At 49.4% G+C, this 12,226-nt stretch overlaps 1 protein-coding gene across 1 annotated transcript in view; it reads left to right on the top strand.

Annotated features, from left to right (window-relative positions):
* The window catches only part of LOC138516910 (matrix metalloproteinase-21-like), a 270,395-nt gene that overhangs the window by 29,520 nt on the left and 228,649 nt on the right, over nucleotides 1-12,226 (top strand). The window contains exon 2 of the mRNA XM_069632367.1: nucleotides 9,239-9,635. Within this exon, the coding sequence (XP_069488468.1) occupies nucleotides 9,474-9,635 (162 nt within the window). The 5' untranslated portion in view covers nucleotides 9,239-9,473. The remainder of the gene's footprint in view (nucleotides 1-9,238; nucleotides 9,636-12,226) is intronic.

Genomic DNA, 12,226 nt, shown 5'->3' with positions numbered 1-12,226 from the left:
TTTCTATGTATGAATGCGACTCCACCTCTTTAGGAGGTTGATTGTCGGTCAGCTCTAATGATCGAGTACCTGTTGGGAATGGCGAGGGCAAAAAGAGGGCCAGAGGCTGCGTGTAACTAAGTTTGAGCAGTGATGAGGTCAGAGATGTCCAGCGCGTGGGCCGTAATAGAACTGGCGTTAATGAGGGCACCCTTGAGTTCTTTGGTGAAGATGGCGCTATGCGAGGGTGGTGTCTTCTGCGTAGTGGGGATGGTAATAGTAGTATGGATATGCTGAGTGTAAGGGTAACGAGGGGCACGAGGCAGTCTGAATCCAAGTCAAAGATCCCTGACTTTGAGCGTGCAAGGTTGATTAGGTGTAGGTTTGGTGGCAAAGTGTTGGAGCCATAAGGCGGGGTCATTGAGGTATGGGTTGCTGACGAGCATTGTGGGATAGTGTGCGGTGGAGTGATGGGGGTTGATCTTAGCAATGCTGGAAGTAGGGGGACAAAGGGATGCGGTAATGGTGAGCCCTATTATGATAGCGCAAATAAGGTAGCTGACCGTTGGCAGTGGCCGCATTTCGTGATCCTGGTGTCCTAACCATCTGTAGGGTGAGATGTGAGTGCACTGACGGGTACCTGGTGATGTTCCGCACTGGGCAGAAGTAGAATTGGCCAGGAAATGGCTGTCTAGGTGCTGCGGCTTACTAGGTAAGTACATGTGCAAAAGTGCAATCAATGACTCGAAGGCAATGGTTCAGCTAGGCCGACTAAGTAAGTACATGTGCAAAAATGCAATCAATGACTCAAAGGCAGTAGTTCAGCTAGGCTGACTAGGTAGGTACATGTGCAAAAATGCAATCAATGACTCAAAGGCAGTAGTTCAGCTAGGCCGACTAGGTAAGTACATGTGCAAAAATGCAATCAATGACTCAAAGGCAGTGGTTCAGCTAGGCCGACTGGGTAAGTACATGTGCAAAAATGCAATCAATGACTCAAAGGCAGTAGTTCAGCTAGGCCGACTAGGTAGGTAAATTTGCAAAAATGCAATCAATGACTCAAAGGCAGTGGTTCAGCTAGAGCGACTGGGTAAGTACATGTGCAAAAATGCAATCAATGACTCAAAGGCAGTGGTTCAGATAGGCCGACTAGGTAGGTACATGTGCAAAAATGCAATCAATGACTCAAAGGCAGTAGTTCAGCTAGGCCGACTAGGTAAGTACATGTGCAAAGATGCAAACAATGACTCAAAGGCAGTGGTTCAGCTAGGCTGACTAGGTGAGTGCAGCAGGTTGCGAGTAGACGGATAAACATCGAAGGCTATGCGGGTAGTGAACATATAGGGCGCAGTGCGTCATGCATATAAACAATTGAGAAGGGCACTGATTTGTGACCTAAATGATAATATATATGTGATGGCAAATTAGAGGGTACATTCCAGAGTGGAGTGTCATATTAACCGGTAAGAGGGACAATGACATCAGGCACAGAGACTTCCCCCATGCTGGGTTCAGCTGGGTTAAGGCAGCGAAAAGTCTTACCACGTTTGTTGTAGCTCGAGTATGGTCCGTGCGTGTTCTAAGGACAGGTGCGCGACCGCAGCTGGGAATGTGAGTACTGAGGAGGTGCGACGGAGCAGTATCCAGCGCCGTACCGGACCGGTGCGGACAGGGGCAGACAGGAAGGTGCCTTGGACACGGTGTGCCTTAGAGGAGGTGGGCCGGCTTCCTGAGCCTGTATGTTACATGTATGATAACCATGTGGTGCTGCCTGGCTTTGCATGGGTTTACTGAGGCGTTTGAGACAGCAGCAGGCATGTAATTCTAGCACTCGCTGTCGTGATGCCATCCCTTATCTATGGTGGGCTTCCGCGGTATTCAATGACATCAAAAGGGTTTTGAAGCTAAAACTGGCATGTGGTGTGTTGAGTTGTGTTGCGTTGTGTTACACAGCTTGTCCACTGCATCAAATCACTATCCCAGTTTCCTCAAAGTTTAGCAGCTTCGCTGGATGTTGCTGTATTATGCCCACACTTGGGGTACCCAGACCATTGTCTGCAGAGAAGCAGGAGCAGGTGAAAGATGAAAGCATTGGAAAAGGGGGTGCAAGTGCCCCAGACAGAGAGGAGGAAAGATACAGTGGGGAGAAGGAATGTTGTGGGGCCGCAAGGATGCATGTAGATCCAGCTACTGTGGCCCTTCGGGGTGGATTGCAGAAAAGAGATTCAATTCTAACATGTTTGCAATTAAAGAAACTGTATTTGTGAGGCCGTTTCCAAGAGAAATGGGTAATTCTTATGTACAAGTATATGGTATTAACAAGAAGTGTCCTGCTTTAGGATCGAGGGTGAGCTCAAGTGGGTCCTTAAAGTGTGCTGGATTATTACCTGTGATTACCTTACAATTTTCCTCATGGGACAAATTCCGGGAAAGTTATTCTGGGACTGGCAAAGGTGAGCAGGGGCCCAGTCCAGAATAGACTGTGTGGAATGTGAAAGGAGATGAAGAACACATGGGCCGGATGGTCCATGTGACGTGCCAGTCACGAATGACGCATGCGCGAGCCTCGGTTGGGCTGCGTGCATGCGGGCAGTTGCCGCCGGGACGCGGAAGGCCACACAGCATGTCCCGTGACTTCTTGTGTGCCTGCGTGTATGCAAGCGTGTGAGAGAGGTGCGGCCCGAGGCACGGGTGCACACATAACATCTGGCGACGAGGATGGGATGCAAGCGGAGCGCTTATTGACACAACGCTGCGTGCCAATCTTCGTAACGTTACACCATTGCGTATCACGAACCCGGCGCGAGCAGAGCGGATGTGTTTTCACACATGGTATGAGGCAGTAGCGGCCTGAAAAGGTGCTCGTGCGCTGCTCATACCGGAAAGAAGCTACACTAAAACAATTTCTGGAACTTCGGCAGTCTTCATCATCCAAGAGGACTGCACCTGAACCAGTGGCCACCACACAAGGGGTAACTGGAAGGTTCCACGGTTGCGCAGTGACCCAAGGTACGTCTACTGTCCATCCAAGTCAGGTTTGTGGCCTCTGAACCACCATGAGGTGCCTGGGCGACCTGTGAACATGGCGGAAAGTGACCGTGAAGCAGAAACAGCAAGAGTGGTAGTAAGGAGACAACAGGGGGCTTTGTTACCCATGCAAGAATTTGACACGTCGGGTCCCCCCTCAAAATTGGGCCCAAGATGGTTGTTGTGGATAAAAAAATTGGACATGTACTTTACTGCAACTGGGGAAACCGACGAAGATGCAAAGAGGGCCACTGTACTCTGCGGGCATGGACGTCCTGCGCATTTATGAATCCCTTAAACTGCAGGTAGTCACCTATGATGCTGTCAAGACTGCCTTAGAAAATTATTTAATTCCGTTGTCCAACGTAGACTATGAGAGATTTCTGTTTTGTGGTGAAAAACAGCGGGAAGAGGAGTCACTTGACCAGTTCTGTGCTCGCCTGCGACAAATGGCCACAACTTGTCGATGGGACAAAGATGAGTCGATGATCAGAAATCAGGTCATCCAAGGCTGTGGCTCAAGCAAGCTACGTAGGCAAGTGTTGAGGGAGCCTGGTTGGACTCTGCAACAGATCTTGGACAGTGGAAGGACCTATGCACTGGCAGAATCGAGGGGTGCTAAAATGGACGCGGCGGTGCATCCGGGAAAGTCAGAAGAAGCGTTTGCAATTGGAAAACAAGTCACGTCGAAAGCCAAGTGGGGCCAGAAACGCCAGGAAGCTGGTCCGCTACAAGGGGCAGCGTCTATTTGCCAATACTGTGGATATGACTTGCCGCACTCTGAAGAATATCCCGCCAAATCAAGATCCTGTGGCAGATGCAACGGACCCGGACACTATGCCCGGATGTGTCGCGCTCCCGCTCCAGTGTCTGTACAGAGGGGCCCAGCCAGGGCACGTGGTGGTGGTTCAAGGGGGCAGAGGAGCATTGCGGCATTAGAACAAGAGATGCAGAGGCTTAATATGGCCGAGGAGGAGGAAGATGAAGAAGATGAAGTATTCTTCATTTCGAGCATAGCCACAAGGGCGATGAAAAAGAGACAGCCCAAATGTGTTGTGGATATTCAGGGGGTGCCGACACAAGTGCTGATAGACACGGGGGCTTCAGTGTTCGTGCTTGCCTCCGATCATTACCAGTCAATCCCGGGACCACCGGCGCTGGATGCTTCGATGGCGAAAATGTTCACGTTTGGCAGAGATACACCACTCCCCATCAAGGGCGTTTTCGTTGCGCCTGTGTCCAAGGGCGGCAAGACCATAAAAGCCCGATTTTTCGTCACGGACGTGAGCCCTCACTCTCTGCTCAGCTGTGCGGCATCAGAGTCCCTGGACCTAGTGCATTTTGCGTGGGAAGTCTACCAAGTGGACATCGAGCAGCTGCTGGACAGATTCTCAGGCATTTTTAAAGGAGTGGGAAAGTTGAAGGCTCCCCCGGTGCATCTGCACATTGATGACACCCTCAGGCCTAAGGCTGTCAAGCATCCACGGATCCCGTTTCATCTCCGAGAGAAGGTGGAGGAGGAGCTCTGCTCACTTGTTCAGATGGACATTATTGAAAGGGTGGAAGGCCCGACGCCCTGGTTTTCACCCATCGTGGTCGCCCCCAAGCCAAAACAGCCCAGAGCCGTGCGCATCTGCATAGATATGCGCCTCCCCAATGCCGCCATTAAGAGGGAGAGACACATTACGCCCACTCTTGATGATATCATAGGAGAACTGCAGGGCGCAAGAATTTTCTCAAAGTTAGATCTACGGGCGGGCTATCATCAGCTTGAGCTCCACCCAGACTCAAGATTTATCACAACCTTTACGACGCATGAGGGCCTCTATCAGTTTAAGCACCTGAGCTTCGGTATTTCATCTGCTGCCGAAGTCTTCCAGAACACCATCAGGGGCGCGCTGGCAGGTCTCAAAGGCATTTTGAATATGAGTGATGACATTTTATTGTTTGCCGAATCTGAGACAGAGCACATGAAGAGACTGGAGTGCACACTGAAGAGGTTGGACGATTTGGGACTTACACTACACCGTGAAAAATGTGAGTTTTTCAAAGAGCGGATTGGGTTTTTTGGTTTCATCTTTCACGCCAGGGCTTTGTCGCCCGATCCGGCTAAGATCAAGGACATTCGAGAGGCCGCAGCACCCCAATCCCCCACGGAGGTGAGGAACTTCTTGGGGATGGTAAATTACTGTGGGCGCTTCATTAAGGGTTTGTCCTCCTTGTCGGAACCCCTCAGGGCGTTGACCAGGAATGACGCCGTATGGATGTGGGAAAGGAAAGAACAGGAGGCATTTCAGGTCCTCAAGAATGCCCTATCCGATGGGGACACCATGGTGTACTTTAACCCTTCGGTGGAATCTGAGATCGTTGTTGATGACAGTCCCGTGGGTGTTGGGGCGGTGCTGCTGCAGCCAGACAAGAGAGGCGACATGCGGCCCATCGCTTATGCGAGCAAGGCGCTTTCGGACACGGAGAAGCGATACTCGCAAATTGAAAGAGAGGCTCTGGCCATTCTATGGGGCTGTCGCCATTTTCGTCTCTACATCCTGGGTAAGCCTGTTGTTGTTGTGACTGACCATAAGCCTTTGCTGCCCATCCTGGCAGGCGTGTCATCGAAGCCGCCGCCCAGAATTGAGCGATGGATGTTGGCCCTGATGGAATACGGGGTTCGACTTGTGTACAGACCGGGGACCAGTAACCCGGCGGACTATCTATCACGACACCCCAGCACTGGGAGTGTGGAAAAGAACGAGGAGGTGTCTGACTGTCAAGGGCTACTCTGTCACGTGGTGGAGGGTGTGTTACCGGTGGCGCTGTTGAGACTCGCCATAGCGACTGAATCATCCAAGGATGAGGTGTTCCACATCATCAAGGCGGCAGTGAGAAGTGGCGACTGGAGAGAGGTACTGCGGAATAACTCCAGGCGGCAGGCAGATGCCCAAAAGGACCTTCAGGCACTCTGGAGGGTAAGGGATGAGCTGTCCATTTCTGATGACGGATTACTACTGAGAGGGAGGCAAATCGTGATCCCACAGGCACTAAGGAATTGTGTCCTGGAGTTAGCGCACATTGGACATCAAGGGGTTGTTAAGACCAAAGCGAGGCTCCGACCCAAGGTATGGTTCCCTGATCTGGAAGGGATGGTCGAGCGTTTTGTGAGAAGGTGTTTGCCATGTCAAGCAGCAACTCCAGGGGACAAGGCTCCACCGATCAGCTCCATGGAACGGAGCGAAAAGCCCTGGGGAACTGTCCATATGGATTTTGGATCGACAGGTCGGGGCATGTATTTCTTAGTGGTGGTAGACCAATGGTCAAGGTATCCTGAGGTGGAGGTGGTGGAATCCACAGCAACGGAGTATACCACTAGAGCCCTAGACAAAATGTTTGCGACACACGGGTTCCCGGAAATACTATGCTCCGACAATGGACCTCCATTTACCGGCAGTCAGTTCGCCCAATACCTCAAGGAAAGGGGCATCCATCACCGCAGAGTATCACCTCTATGGCCTCGCGCTAATGGGGAAGCCGAATGGCTAATGCGTATGTTGAACAAAGGGCTAAGGATATCCGCTAATGGGGGTGAGGACCTCCCGAAGAAGTTTGTGGAATTCCTAAGAGAGTACCAGACCACCCCCCACCAGTCAACAGGGGTTGCTCCCGCTGATGCCCTGCTTGGACGCTGTCCCCGTGGAATGATACTGGAAATGGAGGGCCGAGAACCAGGGGTCATCGACAAGGAGAAAGTAAGAGAGGAGCGCGCCGTACGCAATCAGAGAGAGAGTGAGAGAAGAGGTCTACAAGACAAAGAGGTGTGTGTAGGTGATTCAGTGTTAGTCCGGAACCGTCACCCAGAGGGCAAACTGTTTTTGCCATATGAGTCTCACCCATGGACGGTCACGCACATAAAAGGGACCATGGTGACGGCGGCCTGTGAACGTGGCACTGTCACCCGCAACAGATCTTTCTTCAAAAAAGTGGATACTTCATCAGAGACTCTTGATCCGGGGGAGAGCCCCTACTCAGAAGCGATCCCAGAGGGTCCAGCCGAGGACGCCCCGAGGGTTGCCGTCCCATCGGGAGACAGTCCCAGAGGAACTACGCCAAGTACCTCGAGGTATCCAGTGCGAAGAGGCAGCAGACCGCCTGCTCACCACAAGGACTATGTCCTGGACTCGGGAGACTGAGCCGAGGTCACATCAGACTTCTAACTGGTTGGGTTAATCGTTTTGTGTTCGCAGTTGGCACTGTTGTGGTAGCATAATGTTATGTTGTGTTTTTTGTTAAAGAAAAAAAGGGATGTGACGTGCCAGTCGCGAATGACGCATGTGCGAGCCTCGGTTGGGCTGCGCGCATGCGTGTTAGAATAAATCACGCCCGTGCAGGCAGTTGCCGCCAGGACGCGGAAGGGAACACAGCACGCCCCATGTCTTCTTGTGTGCCTGCGTGTATGCAAGCGTGAGTGAGGTGCGGCCCGATGCACGGGCGCACACATAACAGTCCAGTACAGTTAAAATGGCCGATTTCAACACACGTTGAAAGCCTGAAACCCTAAAATGTGACACGTGCCACAATGAAATTAAGACAGCGTTCCTGGCACTGAGGTTTTGGCTGAGAACTGTCTGAATTCTCAATAGAGCTGACGGACTGAAACAGCACAGTTTAAATGGGAACTCAGCCACCCATGGCCTCATGCTTTAGCCGGGATGATACAACCTGTACAATTGAGGCCATACTACCAGTAGTCAAAGGAAACGGGCACATTTCATCACGAGTTGGGCCCCAGCACTTAAATGCGGCAGTAACGCTATTACCGCTGCATTTAAGGGCTGGCCAAATCATGAGTTGGGCGGAAAGTCTGTAGTTTTACCTACAGCTTTTGCTGGAGGTAAAATTCTCCACTTTCTGCCTGTATTTCCGCACTGTTAGCGCCGGCGCTAATAGCGCCCACAACCCCATGGACCCAATGGGGAATGGGAACTTACCGCTGCAACGCTACTCGTGATTCCGCACTAATAGCACTGGACCGAGTAGTGATAATGCTATTTGCTTTGGCGGTATCCAAGCGGTATTATCGGTGGGATTCCGCCACAGCTCTAATAGAACTCAATGGGCTCCAAATGTATATTTGATCCCTAGGCACCAGACAGACATGCAAGATGGGATGAAACCAGCAGATCCCACAAAGGTGGCAAACAGCAAGCGGATGCAGGATTGATCCACAAGGTAATTTTAGGAATTTGTGGCAGCTCCCACAATCCTTTGCAGATAGTCCTGTGCTTATGTCACACCACAGCCACAACCCTTCTCTGCAACCCACTTCCTAAGGATCCAAATGACTACCTTTAACAAAGGCAGCAGATCCTCTTCTTCCCAAAAGGCCATGGTAGATACACTCTCTTTGATACAAAACCTGCCGGAATATGCATCGTTGCAAAACAAAAGGTGATGGTTGGAAGGGTTTGAATTAATCATAACCTCTTGTGCAGTTCAGGCAACCTTCCAAACCATCGTTCTTTAGCCTGCCAAGCAATTACACATTAGGGAAAGACCACATGCAAATCAGGCTTGTTCCCAGCTCAAAAGGGGCAGTCCAGCCCGAACTGCTAGGTCACATCCCTACTGCACGAGACCACAAGCATGCCCAGACATGTTTCAGCCTCATTGGGCCTCATCAGTAAGGAATTGCTTGGGTCTTTAGGCCCAGCAGTCTCGGTACTCGCGTCTGGGCATACCCTTCCCACTCGGGGTCACCGTTGCAAAACAAAAGGTGATGGCTGGAAGGTTTTGAATTAATCATAACGTCTGACATTGCTCTGGGCAACCGTCCAGACCATCGTTCTTTGCCCGCTAAGCCATTACGGAAAGGGCAAAGACCATATGCAAATCAGGCTTGGTCCCAGCTCAAAAGGGGCAGTCCAGCCAGAACTGTCAGGTCACATCCCTTCTGCACGAGACCACAAGCATCTCCAGACATGTTTCGGCCTCATTGGGCCTCATCAGTGAGGAGTAGCTTGGGTCTCTAGGCCCAGCAGGCACCGTCCACATGTGCATCACCACATGTCATAGTCTTCTTTCTTTCCTTCATAAGTATTTTTTTTTACCAGATACCTTCATTTAACTATTTTGTTTATAGTATTATCTATAAAACCTTTGCGTAGAAATGTCATGGAAAATAATAGAGAAGTTGTGAAATCCTGGACTAACAATGACTTTGTCTTTACTTTCTCTGCAGGATGAGGGACGACGCTCCCTTTTGGGACTGAACAAGACACATCGGCTCCACGGGTCAAGGAGAAACTCGGGGATGCTCCCGGTTTCCGACGGAGTCAGGTCACCTCTAGCGGGACAATAGATTTGCAGGTGCGGATCATTTTCCAGTATTTCTGAAGACGACGCCTTGGGTCCCATTCTCAACGTCAGCCATTTTGTTTCCGAAACGACATTTCAGTTGAACTCCAGCAACCAATATGAGTGTCCACAGGGTGTATAACCTGGGCCTTCTTGTGGGCTCCCTACTGTTGTTGCCATCGACATATAGCGAGAGGCCTTACCACAGTCGAGACCACTCCGACTTGCAGCAAGCACGTGATGATGAAATGACCTCCATCCAAACACAGAAATTCGCTCAGGTGGGTCCTTGTGTTTTTCTCATCTGAATTCCCCTGGGTTGTGCTTTCTGTAGTGGCACGACACTTAAGGTCAAAAGGTGAACGGTGGGCTGAGAATATTGAGTAATGGGCATATTGAGGCTGTCCGAAAAGCTCTGTAGAATATTACATGACTTGCACTGTACTTTACATAACTCAGGAACTGTTTTATTGATCACACTTTTACAATCCTCTAGAGATATGGCCCAATGTTTTTTGTTTTACCTTTTACCAACCTCTGGGCATAGTCAAGGCTATAGCCGCCGGCCGTTCAGATAGCACAACGAGCTAAGTGTTCGCCCCTGATATCTGTGAGCAGACTGCTGTGGCAGGTTTGAATCCTGGCATGGTCAACTCAGCCATTCATCCTTCCAAGGTCGACACATTGAGTACCACTCTGAGGGACAACAATGTCTTCTGTTATTTCAGCGCTCTGAGACCTATGGGGGTGTAGCACTATATTAGAAATACATTATTATTATAACATTTACTTTCTATTATTTTCATATATGTACATTATCCTTACCATTCGAGAGGCACCAGGACATTGTACGACAAAGTTACAGCAATGCAATGTCAGTGAACAGTGATGAAAACAATATCGTTGATCATTACTAGTCAACTAAAAGGGAAAAATGTAATCCATAGCAGAGATATCATTTTTTTCAATATCCAAAGATATCAGGAATCAATCGAATCAATCGAAGGGGTGGCAATAGTGTGTTCCAGGGGTATCCAACTCTGGGCTTCAATGGCCAAAAACCTGAGAACTATTCAGGATATTCCTCATTAATATTCATGAAAGAAAAGGTGCCTACATTTAAGATCACTGAATGTACATTTATCTCATAAATATATATGAGGGGTATCCTGAGGATCCAACATGTGTCCAGCCCTCGGACCCTGGAGTTGGACAACCCTGGTCTATTCCAAACCTTGACTGCAGACCATGTGGTCTAGATAAGATATACACTTGATTTAAATCATTGTCCTTTGGTGTTATGAATACCTGTTGCGTAGACTTCTGGTGGCACCACACCACTTTAACCTCTTTTCAGAAAAACATAGTTAGACAGCTCTTAGGGTTACCCTTGAGCAGATACGAGAAGTCCATCAGACGCCAACAGGACTGGCCTAAAATGTGCAAGATATCTGGCACCGGAGACCATTTAGAAATCAAAAGAGAAAAGGAAGATTTAAGGAAAGCTGCCAAAACACATTTTACTAAATCAAGCTTCCAAAGAGCAAAGGCTCATTCCATCTGTAGGCGGTACCCATTTATTTTCAATGTGCAATAGGCATGACAAAAGAGTACCCAAGTCATTAATGTGTTGTTCTTTTATGCACATGAAAGCACATGTTTAAGCAAATTCACAAGACATGAAGTAAAGATCCTGCCTTTCTTGACAAAGAGAAGACAATGCAGAATTCCAAAGTCCCTAAACATGTGACTGCTCACTTAAAGTTAGTGAGACTAGGAGAAAGTACTGGTGACACCTGGGATGGATTGGGAACAAAAAGAGGCCCTGGAAGCCATTTTCAAAGTATACCCATATTACATGTTTTCAACAAGCCCTTGTCTTTTCCTATGGAGAAATATGTGGAAATACAACACAAAAGAGGCCCAGGGTGCCGAGGACTACCGGGAAATCTCCAGAGATCTCGATAGGCCAGTTTATCCCTGCCCAGGGTTCAGAGGTCTACCGGGAAATCTCCAGAGTCCCCTATAGGCCAGTCCACCTCTGCCCAGGGTGCAGAGGCCTACTAGGAAATCTCCAGAGTTCCCTATAGGCCAGTCTATCCCTGCCAAGGGTGCAGAGGTCGACCAGGAAATCTCCAGTGTTCCCTATAGGCCAGTCCATGCCTGTTTGACACACAGGTCTGTGGAAACAATAGCTTCTTATCTTAGAAGAAAACGAATGCGGCTAGCACACATGGATACCTCCTATAAACCAAGATACGCAGAAGCACTGGCTGACTCATATGTTATGCTAAAGAGGACCAAAGGAACTCTGGGTAAATTCCTACCTTGGAACATTCAAAGTGACCTGGCTCATACACTCTGACCTCTCTTTACCCGGAATGGAAAATGCACATTTCATTGTCTAGGTCCATGTTGCCAGTGTTCTGCCAATAAAATGCCTAAAGTATTTTCCAGCCAGGATTCCGGCATTTGAAAAGACAACCCAGCAATCGGTTGTTTACAGCGGCTGCTTCCTAGGGTGCTCCAACCTTTGGGGTACAATGGCTTTTACACTATATTCCACACAATGCCCACAACTAAGGCCCTGGTTGTGCCAGTCTGGGCTGAGGAGGGCTTGGAGGCCCCCCTACAAACTATGCATTGGCCTCCAGATTTGATCTGTGAACATCTACGATTGCAGCTTTACTTGAAGTGAGTGATGGCTGTAGTCTTACATTGCCACCTCCACCAATTCTACTGACACTTTCTACTCTGCATTGGGACTTTGCCTTCTGTGCCAGCACCATTCTCCATCTCCTATCGCTGCATATTGCCTGTGTGTATCATTTACATCTGTGAACCTCCTCTGCATTGCATCTGTGCTTTTTAA

This window comes from Ambystoma mexicanum, chromosome 6q (genome assembly GCF_040938575.1).
Source record: "Ambystoma mexicanum isolate Mex_15411 chromosome 6q, UKY_AmexF1_1, whole genome shotgun sequence".
NCBI classification, from domain to species: Eukaryota; Metazoa; Chordata; class Amphibia; order Caudata; family Ambystomatidae; genus Ambystoma; species Ambystoma mexicanum.
Note: the sequence above shows the minus strand (reverse complement) of the source record. Positions and strands in the feature narration are given on the sequence as shown.